General features: G+C 40.1%; 1 protein-coding gene across 5 annotated transcripts; it reads right to left on the minus strand.

The window, feature by feature from the left end:
- Window positions 1-1,856: 1,856 nt before the first annotated feature.
- On the minus strand, window positions 1,857-24,700 carry ZFX (zinc finger protein X-linked). 5 transcript variants are annotated; one of them, XM_030470706.1, is made up of 8 exons: window positions 24,558-24,700; window positions 18,641-18,729; window positions 17,630-18,196; window positions 8,807-8,956; window positions 8,466-8,609; window positions 8,239-8,373; window positions 5,632-5,772; window positions 2,032-4,138 (listed from the first exon to the last, which is right to left on the minus strand). In XM_030470706.1, the coding sequence occupies exons 2-8, from the start codon at window positions 18,699-18,701 to the stop codon at window positions 2,952-2,954; spliced, it is 2,385 nt and encodes a 794-aa protein (XP_030326566.1). In that variant the 5' UTR covers window positions 18,702-18,729; window positions 24,558-24,700; the 3' UTR covers window positions 2,032-2,951. The 5 variants fall into 5 exon arrangements, with proteins under 5 accessions (XP_030326602.1, XP_030326592.1, XP_030326584.1 ...); XM_030470715.1 differs by lacking the exon at window positions 24,558-24,700 and adding an exon at window positions 23,374-23,865; XM_030470742.1 differs by lacking the exons at window positions 18,641-18,729; window positions 24,558-24,700 and adding an exon at window positions 16,453-16,530 and having other exon boundaries at window positions 1,857-4,138; window positions 17,630-17,707.
- Window positions 24,701-24,714: the final 14 nt, after the last annotated feature.

A 24,714-nucleotide genomic window follows, 5' to 3' on the forward strand; every position in this document is an offset into this window, starting at 1 on the left:
TTGGCAGGCAACCACCTTGCTGAAAAACATTAAAGGTATATAGACATAAACCCTTTAATACAAAACGAGGCATTAAAACCGAGTTTGAACACCTGTCACCCTGCTGTTCACTTCTGCAGGCTGCCTCATAAAGGTACATTTCAACCAAATGAGGGATTGAATCACCCCAGTACTACACAAAATGAGGTGGAAAAGGGGGAGCAGCAAAACAAGCTGAGGTGCACCAGAGCTGTGGATGACTGCGTCCCTCAGAACAACGCCTGGGCTCGGAACTGGCATCAAATAGACAGAACGTTCATTAAAAGGAAAATATTTTGAATTTTATTTTTTCACGTTATTATCAAGTACACAATTACAATAATGTCACACATCCCTATATGATTCTATGTATTTTGTTTTTTCCTTTTGTCTTTTTTACAAAGTGTACAGAGGGCAGGACGTATACAATATTTAACAGGGTATTTTCTACAGAACAATAATTTATATTATGTCCTTGTAAAAATCTGTACCTTTTTTAAACATTAAACTGAAACATCCATTTTATAGCATTTGCTAAGCAAATTATTTAAGAATTAAAACTAACCTGTAACTAATGTCAGTACATTAACAATAACTATAATTCATCTTCTCTTTATACAGACAAATACATTTTACAAAAACCACTTGACCAAACCCTTAAAAAAAAAAGGAGAAAAAAAGAAAAAAAAAGTTCCGACATTGTGCTTTAAGAAACAACAACAAAAAAAAAAGTGTGTATGATTCCAGGCTACGTAAGAGAAAGCAAATGTGTAAAATTGTGTTCTTTGTCTTTCAGCTTATTTAAAAAAATAAAGTTCAAAATGGCTAAAATCCTTGGCGATGCTATGGGAACTTACACAGATTTTGCACACTTTTCAGGTTTCCAGTTAGAAAAACGCTTGAACTTAGGAGGTGGGGAGAAGGGGGGAAGTCGCAGGAGGGTACTTTGCAAAGAGGCGAATGGAAAATCTCTACTGGTTTTACAGCATCTAATTTGGCATCAGTAGGCAAGAGAGAGACAGCTACAGCCATGTGTGAAACCCACTGACTCCACCGGGATTTCAAGGAAGGCACAGTGCAGCACACCTAGGTATTACAGACGGAAGACTCACGGCCCGCTAGTAGCAGTGTTACACAAGAGCACGTTGGACAAGCCGGGGGGCACTGCCAAGCAGGCATCAGAAGAAAAAAAACCACATTACACAGTAAAGGTAGTGACATGGCATTCGACTCTCCCGACTGCAAACTAAACACAAGTGTTTCAGTTTACAGTGAAACAGAAAGGGGGCTGAGCAGTAGGAGCAGGGCTTGGTACCAAAACAAAGTACAAAAGGCTGACAAGATACATCTGAAAAGAGACCTTTGTCCCTTGATCACCCCAAACCTGGAATCGTCACTAAAATTAGTTTGATTTCAACAAGGTTACCTGCCTACCAACAACAGTCAGCACTGGGCCAGGCTCTGAACCCTCTCCATTAGAGAATTGTTGGTTACAAATCTACCCTAATGTGGCAGGCAGCTGGGTCTGAGTTCTGCCATCCACCCTCAGCCAGTGACTTCAGCAGGAATTTGAGCAAGAGGAGCAGGGCTGGGTCCTAAACCCTGGCATGTAAGTAAATTGGGTTTTCACTCTGCGGTTGTTGTTAAGGTACGCGACTTTATGCGTGGTACACTTATGCTGCAATTAGCAAATGATACGGTGCTACTTTATAATAGTCTTCAGGTGGCAAAATTGCATATAATAATTGTAATGTTCTCCAAGCTGTTTATAAACAGATTAAAAGAACTGGGTTAATTCTGGATACTGTACTAATTAATAAACAGCAGCTTAACATGGCTGCTAATGGCTCAGGAAAAACATTCAATTTACAAACAGTTCTGTTACTATCATAAGTTACTTATTAAGGATATCTACGTTAAAACATCTCTACCCCTTCTGAAAGCATCTGCTCCACTCCATCCCCCTCTGAAGCTCGCACTGTAAATATCTCATTTCCAAAACTGAGGCACCTCTTGGTCTTAAATTTTATTCTAAACCAACTCACAACAAAAATGTGACTTGAACCACAAACTGATCTTTCAAAGAAATACCAGAATACATAAAAACATTATGTTTGAGGTACGTTTACCGGCACGTACAGACAGTTGTGATCTATTAACTCTGCAAACGGAACAATGGTATTTTACCTTTCCAACATTAAGACAACAGTAAATTGAAAGAAATCCAACTCATTTGTAACACACAAAACCTTTCAAAGACAAAGAAGCACAGAACAATAAATGTAATATTTGCGCACGCTTTAAATTCACCAAAGAAAGATAACAAATGCCCCAAACCATTTTTTAAAAAGTTTTCTCTCGGAAACCTGAATTAAAACGCAGGGTGGTTTTCTGCAGTAAAGTGAGATGTGTAACTCCTCAAATGGAAAACAGTTAACCTGCCACAGAGTCTGTATAGTCGAAACAGAACAATCGGGTTGGACCCTAGTGACTTTGACATCACAATTCCCCATTTTATACACACCTCTGACAATTCATCTTTTTAAAATTCATGACAAAACTGCATTAACATGGACACTGTGAGTATCAACGAGGTCAGTAAGATAAATAGACTTAAATAAACTATTAAGGTTGAAAAATTCAGTAAGAGACGGGGTTTACTTTATTAAATGCAACTTTTATTGTTGCCATCTTTTCTTCATTTATTAAACAAACTGAAGAGAATTCAGAACACGCTATTGAACAAAAGGTATAAAAGTCAACTAGAAGCAATAATCCTATTTTTATACAGCAACAAATCAAATGCACAGTATGTTTTTTTTTGTCGTTTTTTGTGTGTGGGTGATCGCAGGTGATTGGCTTTAAAATAAGCTAAACTGCCTGAAAGGCAAAAATTCCTTTATAATTCCAGCCGGAAGTCTGTGGAAGAGACTTTAAGGCAGCCCAACATCTTTATGATGCCGCATAATGTGCTGGTTCTTCTCTGAAGGCCTTCGGAAACCTTTCTTGCAATACTCACACCGGTGAGGGTAGTCTTTTGTATGAATGGAAATAACATGCCGTTTGAAGCCTGAGGCGTCTGTAGTGCTATACTCACAGTACTCACATTGATAAACTTTCCTACCACTGTGTGTTTTCATGTGTTTTTTCAGCTCGTTTTGTTGCCTAAAGCCCTTCCTACATCTCTTGCACCTGAATGGAAGATCTTTTGTGTGAACTGAGAGTATGTGGCGACTCAGAATGAACGGATCTGCAATCTTAAAGTCACAATGTCTGCATTGGTGCAATTTTTTACCCTTGTGAGCCGCCACGTGTTTTTTCAGTTCTGAAGGCCTATGAAAGCCTTTGTCACACATATCACACTTGTGAGGATAGTCTTTCGTGTGGACTGAAATGATGTGTCGTTTCAGATCACTCGAGTTTGAGCTCTTATGGTCGCAATGCAAACACTGATGTGTTTTACTTTCTTGATGCATAAGCGTATGTTGCTGTAGCTCTTTGGTATCTGAAAAAGTCTGGAAACAAATATCGCACTTGAACGGCGTTTCCTTACTGTGTTTAGTCTTTACGTGAGTTTTCAAGTTAGAAGAGTCGGCAGACCGGTATTCACAATATTGGCACTGGTATGGCTTCTCACCAGTGTGGATCCGCATGTGCTTCTTGAGCTCCGACGGGTGGCGAAATCCTTTGCCACACTCCACGCAAATGTGAGGAAAGTTCTTGCTGTGGACAGCTAAAAGGTGGTGACTCAGCAACCCTTGTTCTGCTGTCTCATAATCGCAGAATTTGCACTTGTGCATTTTATTAACTCCTTTGTCCCTGTGCACCATCTTGTGAGTAAATAAAGTTCCTGCATGGGAGAAGCTCTTCCCACACTCATCGCACTCAATAAGCTTCTCCGTTTTGTTGGTCAGCTTATGACTCTCCAAGTGGTTATGTAAACTTATTTTTTTATTCGTAGTGTAATCACAGTCTGTGCATCTGTATTTCTTCTTAGTAAGAAGGTGCTCTGGGTGGTTTTTCATGTGCCTTTTCAAGAAACCTCTCGATTTAAATTTCTTGCCACAAATCATGCAGGGGTAGACTGTCAGCGGGTGACCATCAGGGCCAATAATTATTGCTGAAAAACAACAAAAACCCCTTCAGTAATATTATACAACAATATTACACTTCAATACATGTCTTATTTCAACCTTTACAACAAGCTGAACTGTTAAATAAGGTCAGACACATACACCTTACTATATAATAAACCAGCCTGTTACTGGGTTAGGTATAAAAAATTGAGGGAATTACTACTTCCATTTGGTCTTATTATCGGGAGAAAAGAAATAATGTTTTTTTGACTGAGACAACCAAACATCACCCAGCTGGTCTTCACCTCAAGAAATTCTACTTAGAATAATTCTGACCCAGTTCACACGCTAAATACATGCAGAAACAAACGCTGGTGCAAAGAACAGCGGCCAGCTTGTTAAACTATTACATAGCAGGCGCAGCCCATGATCTTCCTTGACTTTCACGAATCTGTAGATAAAGTTTAATCTGGCAGTTTAATCACCTACCGCTGACTACAACTCACATGTCCCCACACTGACACCTCCTTCTTGTGCCATCTGTCACAGTTACAATCTGAAGAGGTATCAAGCAGCAATCAATGAGAACACATTTCACATACGGATGCCTCAAAGCTTTGGAACTTATTTGCACTCATCCATCAGCCTGACTTGTTTACCCTGAATTTGTCTAGGCACGCTATAAAGCTCTCTTTTCCAAAAATGTTTCAGAAGGAGAACTGACTAGGTAGCTGGAAATAGAAAAAGCAAACTTTAAGATTAAAATTTGCCTGGTTTATTGATTCAGTGCTAAACAAAACAGAACTCCTACAGTTAAGTCACAATTTGGAAAGAAACTTTTAGTATCACTTAAGGTAAGGCTACTAAAGAAAGCAGTTGTGTGCTTTTTCAACTTTATCAACCAAATAAATCATTCAGACAGTAACAAAGTAACAGCAACACAAAATAATGCCAAAGCAGCGCATCTGTTCTTACAGATGCAAGTAAGAACATTGGCGTGAACATCAAGGCAAGTTATTTCACAACTAAAAGAGGAAACTGTATAAAAGTATACTACCGAATGAAACATATAATGTTCAGATCCTCCAGTTACTTATTGAGCTGATACAAAGAAATGCATTGTTCTCTGTGCTTTCAATAAAGACAAAAAGGGTTTTTAAAAGCACTACTACAAAACACCATTTATCTAACATCATCTTTGAAAAACTTACATTAAACATTAAAACTGGTGTGGCAAGTTAAGTATACAGGTTTTTAACCTTTTGCTACAATACTGATTCTTCCCTATGTCAGAGATGGTTTCCTTTAAAACACCCCCACAATCCAAACCAACCATGTATTTAAAACCTTCAAAATAAAATACACACTCACGATGCACAGGTGATGTCAACAAAATAATTCACAGAATCACAGAATCATGGAATTCCCCAAATAATCACTGGTTTTTACAAGACACTGCACATACCATCAGTAAAGGACATCTGTTTATGGATAAGTGCCTAGAGGAATGAGAGTACAGGATTCACCCGCTACTCACCTGTTTGATACTGCCTAGACTCAGGTCTCCTTTTTTTCTTTGGTTTTTGCTTAGCCAGTCTCCCAAGTCCAGCGGACTCATCTATGTGCAAAAGAGCACTTGCAGTGCCATTCCGACTTTCAATGCCATCATTACTATTACCTAATAAAATAAGTTAAAAAGTTACCTACCATCATCACTCTACAAATTATACGAGCAACAAACTCTACAGTGGTAATAAAAGAAATGATAAAACTATTATCTGGACATTTAAACAAACCATTATAACGTACAGGATGAGCTGCAAAACTTCTCTGTATGTAACTTCTGAATTGCCTTTGGTATTATGAACCTTTGTTAATCTGATTTTACAGGAGTACACAATTTACAGGAATCCATGGGTTTCCATTTCACAATGAGTCCTCCTTTAAATGAAGCATTTTTTGCATTTCTCTGGTTGCTAATTATGCCCCAAATGTTTAACAACAGTAGACAATAGCATGTCACAATATTTACTGTGCCAAATTTTCCTCTCAGTCCTGAAATACGTTCATGTGTGAGCTCTCATTCACTTCTGGAATTTAAATCTGAATTTACCTGACTGGTTTCTCACACACTAAGTACCAGAACTGGAACAGAGATCAATGAATTATTCTGAACAGCCCATAAACTTGCCCACAAAACACTCTACTTACTATTCACACACCTGATGCTCTAACACTTACAAATTCTTTCTACTGCGAACAAAGAGCATGCTCGGTTTTGTGTAACAGAAACAAGGAAACAATCTTTGCCTCATAGAGTTTCCTGTTTAATACACAAATGGTATCACTGGATGTAGAACAAACATGAAAATTACAAGTAAATATATCTATACATTCGGGAAGGTATTTATTGGTAATCAGTTCAACATTGGTGATTTAAGGGCATAAGTAAATTTTAACAACAAATTTTGTGGTTAAGTATTTACTTAATCAATAAAAGGCAACAGTTCCTGGTGAAAGTAAAGCACACAAATAAGACAGGAAGATTGAAGTGGAAGAAAGTGCAAGATGCTTAACAGCTGTTCCCTCTGTAAAGTGCTGAGAATTAATATTCATGATTAATGTAAGAAGACTCACAGCCAGAAAAAGGCACGAGCAGATCCTGAGGATTCTGATCTATATGCTAGCTCAAGTGTTAGAACAGCAAATGCAGCAAGTGACAAACGCTGAAAAGCAAATACCCATTTCACGTGTACAAAATATAGATTGCCACAGGTGCATGAAAAGTCCTTCTAGAGCATAATACAAAACAGGCCCCAAATATTTTCTGATACTAGAATAAAATCACGAAAACTTGCTGTAATATAAAGCACAGTGGCACTGGGCTTTGCTACAAGACAGCAATAGAACAAATTTAATATTTTAAGATGCCACTGATATCAGCTCTTAAACCCTCTTAAACTGAAAAGGAGTTCTGAGAACTCTTCATGCTTCATTGTTTCTCCCCTTCCCACCACTTCTCACCTTGCTTACTGCTGACAATTCACTCCACTCTTTCCCACATTCTTCAATTCTCCTTTCCATCTCTCTGTTCTTAATACACTCTGCTACTCCTTCTCCAAAATCACTGAATGTTCAGTCTACTGCTGTTGTTCCAAGTTCACCTAGTTTAATTTTTAATTCCCACTCCACCTGGCTTGTCCCGTCCTCTCCACTGAAACTGCGCTCACCAGTGTATGGCCAAAGATAAGGCTCTGGGTGCACTACCATCCTAAACAACTTTTAACACACGCTGCTCCCTGAAATCTTGCCCTCCCTTCCCTTGTCCCTGCTTCCAGCCCTCATCGCATTCTCAGCACTTCCCTGTCATTCGGCTGCTGGCACCATCACCACAACACACATTGTGCAGATGTACAGTAAGTTTTGTCCTCTACTCCACTATTTCTTCTACTTTGTTTAGAACGAGAAAGGGGCAATATGGAAACATTTCTAGCATGAGCTTTCAGTTGCCAGCTTATGCAAGTTTTGGAAATCAGGTTTGTGCACCAGTTGGTGCTCAGATACTAACAATCAAAAAAAAAAAAAAAAAAGGGTTCTGCATGCTGGAAATATTATCAAGGTTCTGTTAAAATTTTAAGATGTCTCCCTCCAGTTTCTTTTTTTGAATCAATTAATTATTTCCATTAGTAAAATCACATATTTATATGTTCCTTCTAGAAAGCACTTCAATCAAGCTAGAGGTCAGTGTTGCTTTTCACTGTTAACCTGGTTCTTACATATTTCCATCTGTGCTTTTTTTTTCCCCAAATAAAAATATTCAGCTCTATTCCCAAGCCAGCTCTTACTCTGTCTTAAAACTGTGAAAGACAGATGTACTTGAGATGCAATTTTTCAGCTGAAAGCTCGTGTACTTCCTCCCATGAAAGTATGAAGGAAAATGCCTGTTAAAATAGGAGTAAAAAGAAGCCTGCCTTGTAACTTCTTTCTCCTTATCTTAAGGCTCATTATGCCAAAAAACCATTCTTAAACTAAAATTTTAAAAACAAACACAAAAGCACAAATGCTCCACTACCCTCCAAATAATAATTCCCAACATTTTGCCATAGACAATGTCCCCAGGAAGAATTCTTTGAGTGTTACCTACCATAAGCTGCTGCCCAAGCTATAGGCATGAAAGTTTTAATTTCAGTGTCATCAATTTGCTGTTCGTGGGCCACTGCTGCATCCTCCTCTCCTACAATCACTTCCATATAAACCTCATCAGCTATTTCTGCAACATCTAAGAGAAAAAGAAGTCAAGAAAAAATTAATAGGAACACTGCACTGCTGAAAGTGAAAATCCCTGCTCCCAGATGAAAGCCACCTACTTACTTAGGTCTTCATCTTCATGCTGAGAATCATTTACAGTCATGTAAACCATTTTCTCCCTCGGAATTCGAATACTGCTATTTTGATCAAGTAATCCAACTGCGTGGTCATTCTCTGGCTCGCTCTCCACAATGTCTACTGTGCCCCCTAATTAGGAAGACCAGAGCAAAATATTTTAAAGACACGCTGCTCAAATTCTACACTAAACCACAGAAAATTTAAAGTTTGCCACTCTTTAACATTAGATCTAGAGCTCTTTACGAATGACTTGAGAGAAACTACAGCCTCTAATAATGCAAAATTTAAAATGTCAGTTAGAGTATTCCAAAATGAGCATATTTTACCTAAATCATCTTCTCCAGGATCTGCTTTGAATATATAGACCTTGATGACTTCTGGACATATGCCATCCACTTTACAAGAGCCACTTTCTGACTCTGCTTCCATGGTAATTTCAGCAGAACCTTCGTGTTCTATCTTACCAGCATCATCCACTACAAAAACAAGTTATTACAATTATCCAGTCATATACAGACAGACATAGATGAAAGACTTTACTACTCAAATTTGGAAGCAGTTTAAGATTAAAACGTTGTGATAAAAAACCTACCCATAAATATTTTTTCATATCCTTGAAAACAATGACAATAAATACAAAAATAAATGCAAGCCATATTTTCTAATTAAGGGGGAAGTACAGAGTGCTGCAGTGATATGACTAGGAGCATGAACACCACACCAGGCAAAGCTAATAGGGAAACAGTGATCTGCAGCAAGGTGGTGGTAGAAAGAAACTGCATGTTTGTACTTACTCTGTGGCATAATTTCACTTATTCTCAGTTTTAATTGCTTTCTCCTTCACAACTAATAAGCTATTAACTGTTTTGATTTTTTTTTTTTCCAAAAGCATTAACTGTTGCTCAATTCTGTCTCTAATGCCAGCAGTACTACTGCTGCCAGCCAGACCTGGTTCCTTGCAAGGCAGTGTTATTGATGCTTCTTCAGCTGACTAGAGAAGACACCTAAGTGAATACTACAGGAAGAAACTCCTTCACTCTTCTCGCCCGCTCAACACAGAGGTAGCCCCATACAGTCTCCTTACTATCATCTCCGATTTTATTCTCTTTGCTTTCAGAAGTGCCCCGACACGATGCTTCAGTTTGAATTGCCGTAACTTGCCCAGGCCTCCCACATAAACATGGCTAACAGCCAGCTTTATGAGAACCCATTTCTGCTTTTTAAGACGGAGACACATGCACACGCTCTCCATGTTACTCTACCAAGCATGGGTTTTAAAGATTACCAAATACGCATTCACAAAAATAAAATCCAGCATCTCAAGACCTTCAGAGAGTCTCTCAATTTCAGAAGCCCCAGAAGTTTCTCAAGTGTTGAGATTATTTAAGAATTTTAACATGATGACATACTTCTGCAATTTGTGACTTTATTGTGCATAAAGCCACTTTTGGAGGCTGACAGCTCCCTCAGAACCATGCATAACTTCAATTCATGACAAGACATGACATTTATGCTAAAGGAAGTGCAAGCTCTGTCCCATAAATACTGTAGAATTTTTAACTACTATGCTTAGAACATACAAAATATGTTGTTATAAGTATGCTCGTTTTACTGGCACTCATTACCCTCGAAACTATATCATAGCTTTACTACTCCGTAACTGCAACTCTTCCATTGAAGATCTACTTAAAAGAAAGAAGCTCAAAATGTTATTACTGTTCTTTTCCTGCCATTAAGTCAATAAATTGGCCTTTAAATTAGATCAATTAGCATGTGTTCTGTCTCATGCACCAAACACAACACTATTTAAGTACAATTTCTCAATTGGGCATCATTACCCACCAAAAAAAAAAAAAAGAATAACATTAAATTACGAAGCATTGAAACAAATTAGTCTCTCTCTCCTCACCAAAAGAGCAGCAGAAAAACCACCAAAATCTCTTATGCCAAGTTCAGGATCAATGGTCACTGTACAGAATGTTTAAGGCAGTAAGATGTCTAAAAAATTACTTTGTGTCATGGGACAACATAACATCTTGTAGCTGAAACCCCAAAGCATTTCAAAAGTAAAAACCTTAAGATGTTCTTTTGAACCATGTTAACATCACTCCATAGTATGTATATTCAGTTACTGAACAGACTCTCATAAATTCTCAGGCATATGCATGAAACACCAAACGCCACTGGAACACTGACAAAAGGAAAGCTTGCTTTCGTTCCTACACTAGATTTATGTAGTTGTCCTCCTTTAACTTGGCTGTTGCCAGTGTCACACACGTGTACTTGGAAGGCTTTCAAATCAGCATAGACTGATTTTACATCGCTGAAGCCAAAGGGGAAGTCTGCCACCAAGCTCAACTGATGCTGGAACATACTCAAGGAAGGAAAATTATAGCTGAAGCAGCCAGAGAGAAAACAAACCTACACGTACCATGTGAAACAGGCTGGGTTCTTTTACCCAAAACAGGGGTTTTTACTTCCATGTATGTATGGAAGTATCTATTGATAACATTCACACAACAGAATTCTAATCTTAAAAATATGCTCCATTTACTCTTTGAAATAAGTTCTCCAAGGTTGAAAGGCACCTTTTAAACAACATTACAAAATAAAAAAAAAAAAAAAAAAAAAAATCATTACACAATTTAGAGTTTATTTATCCCTGATTTCCCTCTCTATTCAATGGTGGTTTAAAAATGTAATGACTGGTTTAAATATTCTTTATCAGCACCATTAAATTGTAAGGAAACTGATGTGCAAGAATATTAGGCCAACATTTCTCATCCAAAAGGAAAAAAATTCACCCTTGAAAAACTGAAGTCTCTGAAGTGTTTGAAAAGTAATAGTATTTGCAGTATAGTAGTAAACAGGTAACAGGAAGAAAAGGGGGAAAGAAAAAAGGTAGGAAAAAAGGTAAATATCAGAAGAGACAAACAAGGTGAAAGAGAATGGTTATCTATCACACAAAGTACCATTTCTATGGTATTTTGTCCTATGGCTACATAAGCTTTTACCTATACTGATTCACTGATGATGCTCTGGCAGCACTTATGAAATTTGATTTCTATTTAACACTTTCCCTGTGTTTCTGCATTCTCCACAGATCTCAGTCTCACAATCAAGGAAAATGATATTCATGAATACTTGAATGATCAATGTTTGAAGGTGGAACTCTGATGATGTTTGAATTTTTCATTTGCATTCACAGCCCATCAAGGGATCCCACAAACACCATGCATGACTGATCTTTTCTCACATTGTTCCTCTTTGAAATTACAGAAACAAACACAAAAATACTCAAAAGTACTAGTTAAACTTACTTAAAAGTATTACTTAAGCTTTTAAGAGACACTTCCTTTCAAGTAGAGACACCGGGCAGTTACTAAACTAATCACAAGTCACATGCTAGAAAAAAGTTCAAGCTAGCATTATTCCAGTGCTGCCATACCTTGTGCCTCCATTCAATTAGATACAAACTGAACACTCAGAGCTTTAAGTGTATGATATTTTTCCCCTCTACTAGCTGGTAGCTTTACTTCAGTAAACTAGTACGTTCAGACTAATTCTCCAAGTTAAAGCAAAAAGAGAAAAAATTTATTAGACACAATGTTATTTTATGTAAACTCCAAGAATGCATTCTATGCTTGGTTTGCTGCCATTCTGCACAGGCTTCACTGATTAGAGCAGCTTGCTCTTTGCACACTATGAGCCGCAATAAACAACTAAAAACCGTATGTGCTTTTCCAATGCTGCAGTAATTGCTTCCATATAAAGATAATGCTTGAATTTTATTAAAAACACAAACAGATGCGAAAGGTGTCACACAACATGAAAGACATGGCATACTTAAAGCCTGTCTAGTTATCATTTATATTACAAGGAAATCAACAAAAAGACACCAAGAGATAGAAAAAGAGGAACAAAGAGTAAAGCAAAGACATAAAAGAGGCAGGCAACATTAACAGAGCAATATGCGTTCTATCTCCTAGAAAACATTACATATAATTAAAATAATCATCCAATTTCATAAACTATAATGTCCAATGAATAATTATCTCCTGTATCTTTACCCTCCTATTAAAATACGTCCAGTGGCATTTCTGGGACAGAAACAAGCTCCTGTGCATTGATAATCAAAACCATGTTTAAAACCCAGCTGAGGCCAGTTTCCCCACATAGAAGCACAAAGGCCAGCCCAAGATCCTGCGTACTGCATTTGCTTAAATGGTAAATGTTTTGTTTAACCATGATACATATCATTTCCCAATAAGCTGTTATCAGTTTTTTATATTCAATATTTAATGGCTCAGCAGATACAGACTTTGTAAGCCTTGCAGTCTTTTACTTCTCACTAGAGAAATGCAAATACCAGTAACTGTATTTTTTTAATGGTTTCCATAAGCTTTTACCTTTATTCTTTCCTACCATTTCTCCTCTATATGGGATTAATGAGGAAAATAAAAGGATTGTAAAAGTTAAAATTCACTTAAGCACTGAGAAACCTCCAATCTTTTTCAATTAGAGACTGTTCACTGCTAAGTAACACCCCAAAACAGTTCTTACAAACATTCTAAGAAAAAGTCTGGCTCTACATCAGTTTAACAGATCTTAAAATCTGTCTATGGAGCAATTAGATGGGAATCATCTATTTTGTCAGCCTTTACATTCCCAAGCGATTCTCTTCGCTGCTAAAAAAACGCATGTCATGGGATTCTCGCCTGCTTACAAAATAAACAACCCTATCCAACCATTCTTAATGAAAAAGTCACTGCTAACTATTCTGTTTCCTCCAAAATAGATTAAAAGCATGCTGCATTCCCCAGACAGACTTTATTCAGTCATCTGTGACAGAAACATTTTACTTGTACTTCACTTGATAGCAAGAATTCCTAGTCTACTAAAGAAGTTATTTTTACCATCCAGTTATTTCTTAAACAGTAAAGCAGACTTCCTAGCTTGTGCGAAAAAAGAAACCTGTTCTGTTTTGATTTCAATGCCATTGCCATTACACATCAGCAACAGTATAGCCTATGCCTCTGAAGCTCCCCTCAGGGCAGGAATCTAGGAGAGGAGAACTTCCTGAGTACCTAATGCTTGTCTTTCTCTTCCCGCACACAAATCAGACTAAGCCGTGAGGCAGACTCAGCCCAAGGGCACTCTCATCTCCATCACCTCTCCAGCAGCCTTGGCTATGACAACTGTTGGTACCATTCCAGTGGTCAGGCAGAAGCCTGGCAGCAAGTTCTACCTCACAGAAACAAAAACGTGATTTCCCGCATTTTTAAGAACCTCCAGGGAAAAAGAGGGAAGTACTTATTTATGCTAAATAAGCAAATAAAAGCATTTTGTTTTCTTGACTAGAAGTCCTAATGAAGGCATGAACTTCATAGCTTTGTTGATCAGATCCACTGCTTTCAAATTAAACATCCAACAAGGATGAGAAGCGATAGGTTTCACCTAAACCTATGAAGAGATGTAGTCATTGTTCTCTGAGTACCCTGGGTTCTAACTCCTGTAATCAAAAGTGTTAATTCATATACAACAACCAAAAGACACGTCTAACTCAGAGCAAAGTAAGGATATATGGATGGACCTAACAGAGCCCCTATATTTGCAAACATCATATAACTTCCTAAAACTGCAGCTTAGACTTTGTGGAGCTACCCTTCCTTCTCTCCAGACTCCCCTTGTCCAACCACCTTTGTGCCTCATTATTTTTACTGTAATTAAATATGAGTATATCAGAGTACAACTTTTTGTCTTACAGAACAAGTTTTCGCCACATTGCATAAAACCAGGCAAGCAAAAATCTTCATTTCCATCTTATAGCCAGGTTTAATACACTACTCTCATTGGTTAGTAAATGCAGTTTTGGGTTTTTTTCCTGTTGTTTTGACAAAGACTAGCTTATCTCATTGTTTCACAGAGAAAAGATTTCCAAGCCTTACAATTTTCTACCAAGTAATTAGTACCAGTGTGAGCCAGAATGCAATTTACTCTTTCCAAACTCATGAACTGGCTTGTTATAGCACATGTGGAAGAAAACCTGATTTATGAAATCTCCTCATATCCTTTTCAAGCTACTAACTAGTGGCAGTTTGCATTCTTTGTTGAATGACTGTCTGATTCTGCCCTGCCGTAAGTGCCTCAAGTCTACTGTGGACCACAAATGAAGCTTGAGGGCAGATTAAGTATCTAAGAAAAAAGGTGAGTACATCAAAAGGCAAGTGATAAGCTGTGCCAAGAAACATCATCTTGGAAATGAAAAAACCAAAGGCATATCAATGCAGAAGCTAAATTAAATCTCAACTGGAAAAGAAATATTAAAATACTGAGTTTATTGAAGCAAAGTCACAGAATGAAACCCACAGGGACCGTACTCTTTGAAAAGACAAACCAGCCTAACCAAGAAAGAAGGTAGAAACAGAACATTTACACAGTACACACACATTAGTCATTTCGAAACAGCTATTTTCAGGATAAAGCTAAGAAAATCATCTTATTTTAAGAAAATCTATGTAGACTCAGTTCTTTAGGAACAAAAATGGAAATGCATGAAGAGAGCCACAAGATAAGAAGACAGCAAAAAGATTTTGCCAGTAACTTCCACTGAAAAATACAGACTGTGAAACCTCTGACAGAGAGAGCACAAAGTGTCATTCCCTGCTTTGCAAGTGACTAGGCTAAAAGAAGACAAACAAAAGCATCCTGAAGAACAGAGTCTAGCTCCCAGATCTGGAAAGCAGCTACATTTGGCTACTGTAATAGCAGACACGATTATATTCCAACATCTGCCCCAGCAGTTCCAGGAGGTTTGCCAGAATCAGGAATTTACAGGTTAGGATGAAAAAATTCAAAAACTTGGCTGACGTTACTGCCTTTTAAAAAGCCACCTAATACTAAGTTCAGCTGAAGAACTGAGACAGTCAACAGATCAATAAGCACATACACTGCCGATGCAAAAAACCCCATGGAAATTAATTCAAATAATGTTTTCCATACATATTTGGCAAGATAGTCTTTACTTGACGGAAAAGCACTAGACTCTAACTTCACAACCAGAAGAACTTGTTATGTTGGCTTTAAACACAGTAGGTGGTAATAGGGAACTTCCCTTTAAAATTAATTTTAGAGCATACTTAATATTTTGAACACAAATAAAAAGGATGCATGTTTTGTAGCATAATGACTGTTTTAAACGCTGCCTTACTTAAGGTTCTGGATCTAAACAAAGCACACTGCAAGACTATCAAGAGCCATTTATGAAACTGCAGACATACGTGGCTGAAAACAGAGAATATCCCAGCACAACTGAACAATTAAATTCCTGTGTTTTTTGCCAGTTACCACCTGTTGACAACCGGTACATCTAAGACGACTTCCCAGCTGGGTGGGTATTTTAAGGACCATGCAATATGGCATCTGCCAAGACATTCTGCTCTCATTCAGCCACTGGCAATGGTTGAATGGGACACGTATCTACCCAACCCTCTCACTTGAATTTACACAGACAGTATTTGCAAAGTGTTCCTATGACAGCGGCCCCAGAGGCTGCCCATGCTGCAGGATGATAGCCTGCAGGGAGAGGGTGAGCAGAGAGACAGGAGCAACAGCATCTTAGAAAGCTACGGTTAGGCATAAGAAACAGGTAAGGATCACCACCAGAGCCTTTACACAGTCAGGCCTCAATTATGCATAGGTGGATTACCCACTTTGTTGCCTAACTATGCTGCAGAAGCATTTGAGCTGCTTTCATCTGATCTAACTCGGGTCCAGAATGAGAAAGTTGTATCTGTACTATACTGTACAGAGTACACTTATTAGTTTGGATAAATACTATTTCAGAGAGAGCATCCCTGACCTATTTCACCTCAGTATGATCTTGCAGCTTAATTTTACAATATTTTGTGTTATCCATATTTTGCATTATCCCATTTAATTGTTTTCCCAGATAATAGAGAATCAACTGTACCTCATATAAACTCAAAACATGGCTGCACAAGGTTACTCAAGGAACTCAAGAGATGATAAATTAAGAAATGCAGTGATCCTAGGTAAGGAGAAGCAACATTAAAATCCGTAAGTACAGAATATAAAATTAAAACAAGTTATTATACATTTCAAAAAAGTGTCCAAAGGTAAAAAACAAAAAAAAAACCAAAAAAACAAAAGCGGGGGAAAAAAAAAAAAGAAAAAAACCCGGTAACTGAAGCAGAGCATGAAGTATACCTCATCAATGGAGGCATTCAACACTGCCTCTGAAGTGCCTGAAATGGCAATTAAAGAAACCAGCCTAACAAGGCTTTTCTACTTCTATGACAAACAAATGTTCAGCAGTGACACTCATGTTTCTAAGTGCTACACTGAGTAATCATTATAAGTAAGATAAAGTAAGCTCTAGTTCACATAAATGGATATCCTCAGTAGAAAAAGGGCTGATGATACGCTCTACTTTTCTCCACCCTCTAGTTTAAGTCTTTTGAAATGGATTGTGCCACTGTTCCTAAGGGAGATTAAGATATTCACAGTTGCTTCACAGCTATGAGCAGCAATAGCTACTCTTTTTGTTAGCAGCATACCCCCCTCCTTTGTTTAACCAAGAGAACAAAACACATCCTAACAGCAAAGAAAACCATATTGTTGCCTGTATCTAACTGTAAATGGGGTGGAAAGGGTGGGGGCTTAGCAAAAAACAAGACAAAGATAACAAATTATCACTTGGACTTCCAAAGAATAGGGTTTTTTACTTTCCCTTTTCCATTATTTTTTCTTTTATTTTCTTAATGTCTTGGAAGTAATCTTAGTAACCTGCACATACGTGCGTTTTCAACCATTGCCACATTTATTTTCTTTCAGTACTTACTAAGTATATGGCATTTAGTTTACTCAAATTCTTACTCTTTTCTTTGTACACTATAAAATGCTACAGAAACAACTTAGACATACATTTGCCTGTATTCCTCTCCATTAGCTTCACCAGATTTCTAGTTCGTACATGTTCCTGAAAATACCTCTATCTGAGTACATTTGTGAGATCTGCATTTCATTAAATAATACAGAAAATCTATTGTAAGCCCTCCCTCAGACATTTCAAGGACTACCCAATGCCCACACCATAAGAATTTTGATGGCTTTACCCAGACACTTACAGGAAATCATAAGGTAATCTTCACAGTTGCCCTTCTCATCTTGATGTTCCACAGGGATTCCGTTGGCATCAATCACTGCCTCCGATGCACAGTCTGCCACCAAAACTTCCTCAGAAACAACATCTGTTCCCAGACTATCAGTGACAATATCCGCTTCTTCAACATTATCATGAACTACATGTTCTACATGTCCAACTTCAGGTACATGCATTGACTCACTTGTCAGTACATGTTCTGGTATAGACATTGCTTCTGCTGTTATGTCGGAAGCTAAAACATCGTCTGGGACAGTGCAATGAGCCAAAGAAACCTCTTCAGCTACGTCTGTGTCCAGCACTTGTTCAGGAATAATGACAGTTTCAGATACATCTGGCTCCTCCATAATATCTGGGCACTGAACATCCTCGATAACAACATCCTCAATGACGTCTTGGATTACTACAGAATCTGGATCATCAGGAACAAAATTATGCACGGTTATATCCGAGTCGACTACATCTGAAACAAATACTGTCTCCTGTACTTCCACAACAATCTGATCTCCATCCATATGTGCTGCATCAGCTCCTGAAAAACATAATTAAAACAGCAGTTAAATTGTAAAACTAACTCAGATGAGGTGGTTAATAACTGAAATACCTTCTATTTTACACTACACTGTAATTTAGTAAAACAGGCGTTAATAGCCTTTGAGCATTTAAGGTAAACAGATATATGGGGAGCTGACAAAGTCAGTCCTCAGTAGATGCTAACATAACTAAGATCAGCATTTTCTCCTAGAAAAGATTACCAATTTTTAAGACTCTTCCCCAACACCCAACCAACCATTACTTGACAGAACAGTAGCTCCTTCATATTGCTTTGAGTAATAAAAGCAAACAAAAAATCAAAAGCAACTACTCTATACAAAAGCACTGATGCAGCACAGCACTTCCAAGCAAAGACAAAATAAATGACAGTCAATTGCATCTAATGTCAGCACTCTCATCAACATATTATCTCCTGACAGACCTGTTGGATCAAAAAATGCGTTTGGCTCATGTGGCTGCAATTCAAGCCCATCTTCATCCATGGCCTTTAACTCTCATCAGTCACAGTGTCTGTAGAAGGTAAAGAAGAAAGGTTATTTAACTTGTATTACGCTTTGAAGGTTGCTTCTGCCTGTGCACTGAAAAGCAGAAATTTTGGGCCCATGGAAGTGAACAGATAACGCCTCTTGACTTTAAGATGAACCAGGTTTCACTTAGGGTACTTCTGTTCGGGTTCCAGAAATAGTACTCTAGAACACCATAGGTCCATTTCTCAAAACCCCACAAACAAGAGAAGCAGCTAATAAAGGGGTATGAAAATATGATTTCCCTATAATCTTAGAAAAAAAATTAATCAAAACCTAGACAAGTTCACACTCAAGCCTTTTGGATGATGAGGAATAGAGTGTTGTCAAATCAGTAAGGCTTAATAAGGTAAGTTAAAGGCAGACAGCTAATAAACTGAAATGCACAGCGCTTCTGATGTCCCCTGTGCTCATACTCAGGTGACCAGGAGGAGGTTACTCTTATGTCACTTCAGGAATTGAAATAACCAATGTAAACTGCTTCCAAAACAAAACATTGTATGTTTTCAAACCCCTAATATGTGAATACTTTAAAAACTCCTGCCCCAAGACGAAGTACCTATTTGCTTTTGTATTAAAAAATATCACCGGTTCTCAAAACTTACTGAATGTCATATTCTACCAAATGACAACATTTCTGCAATGGATAATAACAACTTAAGATTTCCATCTTCTTTACAAAAGAAACAAACACAACCACAAAGTTGAAATACTTACAAAAATCTGAAAGTGCAATCTCAATTTTGCTCCTTACATATGTGCATTATAATTAGGATGAGGCAAACCTAACTGGGTAAAATATGATCTAAGACCAACTTGTACTACTCTCTTGCCCTTCATCCAGCTAGCTTCCTAGATGCAGAACCGGCAAGAGGCAACAGAAGATGTACAAGTGGAAGATGTGATTTTCCTTCCTCCAAACATTTTTCACAGTGACAGACACAAATCTCCCCATTCTTGTGATACTTATACAAAAGCTGTAGAGAAAACTTTAAGATTCTGCCCAATGTTTCCGTAAGAGTCATAACCTTTCCAAATGACATCAACTAACATTTACGTTAATTAAGTCTTCATGGGGAAAACTGCTCTACAAAAGAAAAAAATTAACAGCTACTCAAAGCCACAAACCTACAACCATAATCTGTAGCAAGCATTTTCTAGACTTCACCATTTTTCTAGCTCAAACTCTCTGCAGCTAACCACATAATTTATGTATCAGAAAATGCATTTTTACAAGTTGAGGGAGAAATACAGCCAGAAATTGAACTGGAAGAAAAGCAGTAACAATCTAATAATTATCCAAGGAGTCACGTATTTGTGTGATGCTTCTGAGGAAGGCCTCTGTTTTAAAGACATCTGCGCCAACAGATCATTGTTGTGCCCAGATGGATATAAATCACCTCACAATTATTCTGATTGTCAAGCATTTCTATCAGAAACACCCGCTATTAACAGGAACAGCTCTTCACCCAGATGCTTTTTCAGAATCAAGAGCAGAAGAAAAGCATTTCTCAGCCTCGGGTGCAAGACATAGCTTGACTGATCAATCAACTTCTGCCATGACACAGAAACAAGAACAGGTAACAAGGTTTCATATTTAAGCAAGAATTATTCATACCCAAATTGGTTTATTTCCATCTATTCAGTGCAAACCTATCCAGTCTATTACAAATGTCTTTCCTATTCATCTTCCCATCTTTTCTGTGTTGTCTTCCACATTTAGTTTCTTCTTTTCTGTTGCTTCTTCTCCAACTTCTTGGGTGCCTGTACCTACATTATGTTCATGACCTCCTCACCCGCTCATTTCATCTCTCCAACTTGTAACTCCAGCACACTCCCATCATTCACGCAAAACTTTGCTACTCATCAATTTGTAGCAAAGATTGTACCAGTAATCCTGAGATTTTTTTGGGAGGAGGCAGGGAGGATTAAGGGTTGGCAGAAATAAATTGCCTTTTTCCTCAAGCAACACACATGTAAGAAGATGGCACTCGCTGTCCAGCTCTTTGGGCAAAGTCAAGATGCTCTTTCTGCCTGTGCTTTTGAGGACTGTATTATCATACGTACTAGACTCTGATCAGCTGGCACCCAACTATCTTGAAGTGTCAGTTCACCACTAGCTACTGGAAGAACTGGCATGTGTTTTCTCCACTTCCTGCTTTCATCACTCACCTGACCATCACTCCACCACAAATTCCTACTTCTTATGATTCATGCACATACTTTCTCTATCCTCTCCCTGGATTCCTCACTGTCTCTCTGACTGAGGTTCTCCTTCATCGTCCTGCCAATCCTCTTCACCCTTGAGACCCAGAGGCTGCCATCACTACTCCCCAGCTCCTATGCACATTGACACCATCTCATTGCTGCCCAGATTCCAGGCAACAGATGCTAAACCCAACAAGTCTCTGTAGTGTTCACAGCAGTGCAGCTTCATAAAGACATTGCCACGAGCAGTGACAGCCCAGGAGACCTTCAACCACTTCCTCTGTTTAAGTGTGGCCTCTTCCATATTGGCAAGATCTTCACACCTACAGGGACATAACATTCTGCAAAACAAGGGCTCAGGTTTTTCACAAACTGAAGAAGTTTCCTTGGCACATGGGTTTTCAAGACAAGAGTTTAAAAAAAGGCCAGAGATTTAAACCTTGGCACTTCTTCCAAAGAAAAAGAACCCCACATGAGTCTCTTCCTAAATAAGGTTTCCCATAATGTGCTTCTGCACCCAGACCCAGCCAACAAATTCAAGTACACAAATTCTTGCCCCTGTGCAGGACCATAAAAACTTTAAAAGTGCTCCACTACGTCACTAGGGCACAGACCTCACCCGCCACGGAAATTTGCTGCAGAAAGAGGACCAGAAGAGGATGCAGACATTTAAAACAGGATTTAACTGAACTATCTATAGTAGTAAGGGTGCCTAAATCAAAATCTGCAGTCCAAAAAGACATCAAGGCATTTGTCCATGGACAGGGAAAAAAACCCAATCCCTAAAAATGTCCTGAAATCGTTTCAGGGTTTCAGCATTCTAACCAGTAGATGAGAAACCACTGTTTCTTCCTGCTTGCTCTTCTGAGCAGTGGGCCAGCACTGGGGCCCAAGATTCAGCCACACGAAGGGAGGTATAGCCACACGGTTCTGTACCAACGGGCAGCTCCGTGATGGGGGCACTGTTCTGCAACACAAGGAATACCAGAGCTCCTTGTTGCAAGCACCACACTGAACACCTTCAAATTCCTTAGCAAGCACCCTGAGCTCTGTGGTACCACAAGGCTAAAAAGCAATTCCAGCAGTTCATTTTCCTGCAAGATTCCAAGACAGACAGAAACTGTCCTCAGTTCCTTCAGAATATTCCTGCTGACACTTACCTCAGGAAGAGGTTTTGGCACTGAAGTGGATAGAACCAATTTTCACTTCCGGTTTGGGAACTTAACTCTCAAGAGAGAGGTGGTGGCCAGAGAGGAAGCGGGTGCTCAGCTATGACCCTACACTTAGCTCTTCTCAAAGCCCAAACCTACGTGTCTCATTGTTCAAATCTCAGTAATTCGGGAACTGCTTTTCTGCTACTACTTCAGAAAAAGATGAGGCACCTAAATCCAGGTTTTACACCTCTGAAAAACCTAAATATCTACATGTTTCACTTGGCTTGGGTCTATGCCAGCTTCACCTGGATCGAGAATTAACACAACTCTGAAATACACCCAATTCCATTTGTAAAGTTAGTTCTTACAAATTGATTTTTACCTATTTCTCCAGAGACTTTGCTGGGTTTGGGTTTATGAAAGTCAAGGCAGTATTTTCAAGTGAAAGGACATATAGAAAATGAAATGGAAGAAATGGTAATAAGCTATTAGTAATAAAATAACCTTCAAAAATAAAAGCAGGTATTTTCTGTAAATCTTGAGTACAATCAGTCAAGAGAAGCAACACAGGCAGTGCACTAGTCTTGCCACATTACAGATCCTTGACTCAATAGGCCTAGCAAGGTAATAGAGATGAAACAAAAAGAAATAGACGAGCTGTCACGTTTTAAAGAGAGAGCAACTTTAAAAATAGAGTTCCTTAGAAGAAAGGAACATGCTTCAGAAACTGACAGTTTCTCTGCTCTCACCAAAAAAAAAAAGAAAGAGAGAAAAAAGGAAAAAAAGGGGAAAACTTCAGAAAAGCCACCTTTATGAAAAAGAGATACATAAGACAGCCCTTTGCCTACTTTGCTTACTCTTAAGGAAAGAACAGTACATCTGTTTATTTGTGGTAAAGGCATAAACCAAATTCCAACACAGAAAAACTTTCCAGAAAAATCAAGGCAAAACCAGCAAAAATTCCTCATGTCCAAGCCCCAATCCCTCCCTACGCTGGGATGACTTAGTGTACGACCATAACCAAGCTCCCATCCTGCCTTGCTACCTCCCATTAAAAATTGCAGCATGTCTTGCATGTCCCAATTGGGTTAGAGCCCTGCGCTACCCGAAGCTTAGCTGCAGTTATGAGACAACTGTGGGTTCAGCCTATGCCACTGCTGCAGTGTCACAACTCTCCCTACATGACCCACTTATGTAGAATGCCATGTACACACACGCTTTCAATCACACACACATGAAAGGTTAAAAAAATTATACTCCTGTATTACCTAATTCTTGTCTTGGAAATAACCCCCCTTATTATGAGGTGAACAAATGGAAGAATAAAAACGATGTTACAAATGTGACAGTGTAATCATTTAGCTGTTTATTTCTTGACGCATCTCCCTCAGTTTTGGCAGGATAATCAATACTGCTGTTTTCACTGCGATTTTGTAAAAAAATCTCAAGTCTTTTCCTCTTTGTTGTAGTTCAGCGGTGTGGGAATTTGCACAGACTGGTTAAAGAAATAGGTTTTCTCCAAATTTCATAGGGATGTTGTGCGTCAGATGACACCTGAGCTACTTCTTAACGAAACCTAGATTAGGGAAATAACCAGTCTCGGGCGTCCCTTTGAAACTACTTTCCACTCAGCTGGGGGCCTCTGCAGGAGAGGGGATAAACAGGAGAAGAAGCCGGCACCAAGGGGGAACCCAAGGGGGGCCCGCGCCTCCACACCCGGCTCCCCGCCGAGGCTGAGGACGAACCTCCGACCGTGCCCGCCGAACCCCCAGGCGGCCGGGAGGACATCACGGGGACGGCGCGCCGGGCGCCGCGGCAGGACGGGGCACGGCTGTCAGCCCTGGCACGGCCGTACAGGAAGCCGCCACGGGCCGGAAAACGCCAAGCTCCCCTGCGACTCGCTGGCTGGCAGGCGCCGAGGCGGGGAGGAGGGAGAGGCGGGGGAGAGGAGGGAGAAGCGGGGGTGGGGAGGCTACGGGCTCTCCCTCTCCGGAGCCTGCGGCCCGGCACTGCGATGAGCGGGGCCAGGGGCTCCCCCCTCCGGCCCGGCCCGGCCTGCGCCGAGGCACGGGCTATGGCGAGCGATTAATTCAAGATGGCGCCCGGCGCCCTCCGCCTCCCCCCCCCCGCGCGCCGCCATTTTGTCTCCTCCTCCAGACACTCTCCGAACCCCCCTCGGCCGGGCCCGGGGCCTGGCACCGACCTCGCCCGCCTCCCCCTGGGCCCGCAACCACCCCCCTCTGCTTCCGCTCCCCTCACGCCGCCCTTCCCGCTGCCCAGGACCGCGCTAGGAGCGCGGAACCCGCCGACCCGGGCCCTGCGGCCCGCTCTTTTGCCGGAGCCCTGGCGCGGCCTAGCTGCGGCCTCCTCGGGGCCTGCGCTGCGGCCTGGTGCGGGCAGGGGAAGGCCCGGGCCGGGCCGGGCGGCGGGGCCCAGCCCCGGGGCTGCTTACCGTGCGGGTGGCGGGCGGCGGCGCTCGCCTCGGCGCGGCCTCTCTCAGCGCGACTGGGCCGAGCGCGGCGGCGGCGGCGGCGGCTGCGGCGGGGCGGGCGGGCGGGAGGGGAGGGAGGGGCCGAGCTCGGAGCTGAGTGGAAGCGGCCAAGCTCCCC

This window comes from Strigops habroptila, chromosome 2 (assembly GCF_004027225.2).
Source record: "Strigops habroptila isolate Jane chromosome 2, bStrHab1.2.pri, whole genome shotgun sequence".
Taxonomy (NCBI): domain Eukaryota; kingdom Metazoa; phylum Chordata; class Aves; order Psittaciformes; family Psittacidae; genus Strigops; species Strigops habroptila.

Coding starts and splice junctions, on each gene's coding strand:
- ZFX (XM_030470706.1), bottom strand. CDS start 18,701: ATGGATGAAGATGGGCTTGAATTGCAGCCACATGAGCCAAACGCATTT. Junction 8,374..8,465: donor GCATGAAGATGAAGACCTAA/GTAAGTAGGTGG, acceptor TTTTTCTCTTAG/ATGTTGCAGAAATAGCTGAT. Junction 4,139..5,631: donor GTCTAGGCAGTATCAAACAG/GTGAGTAGCGGG, acceptor GTTGTTTTTCAG/CAATAATTATTGGCCCTGAT.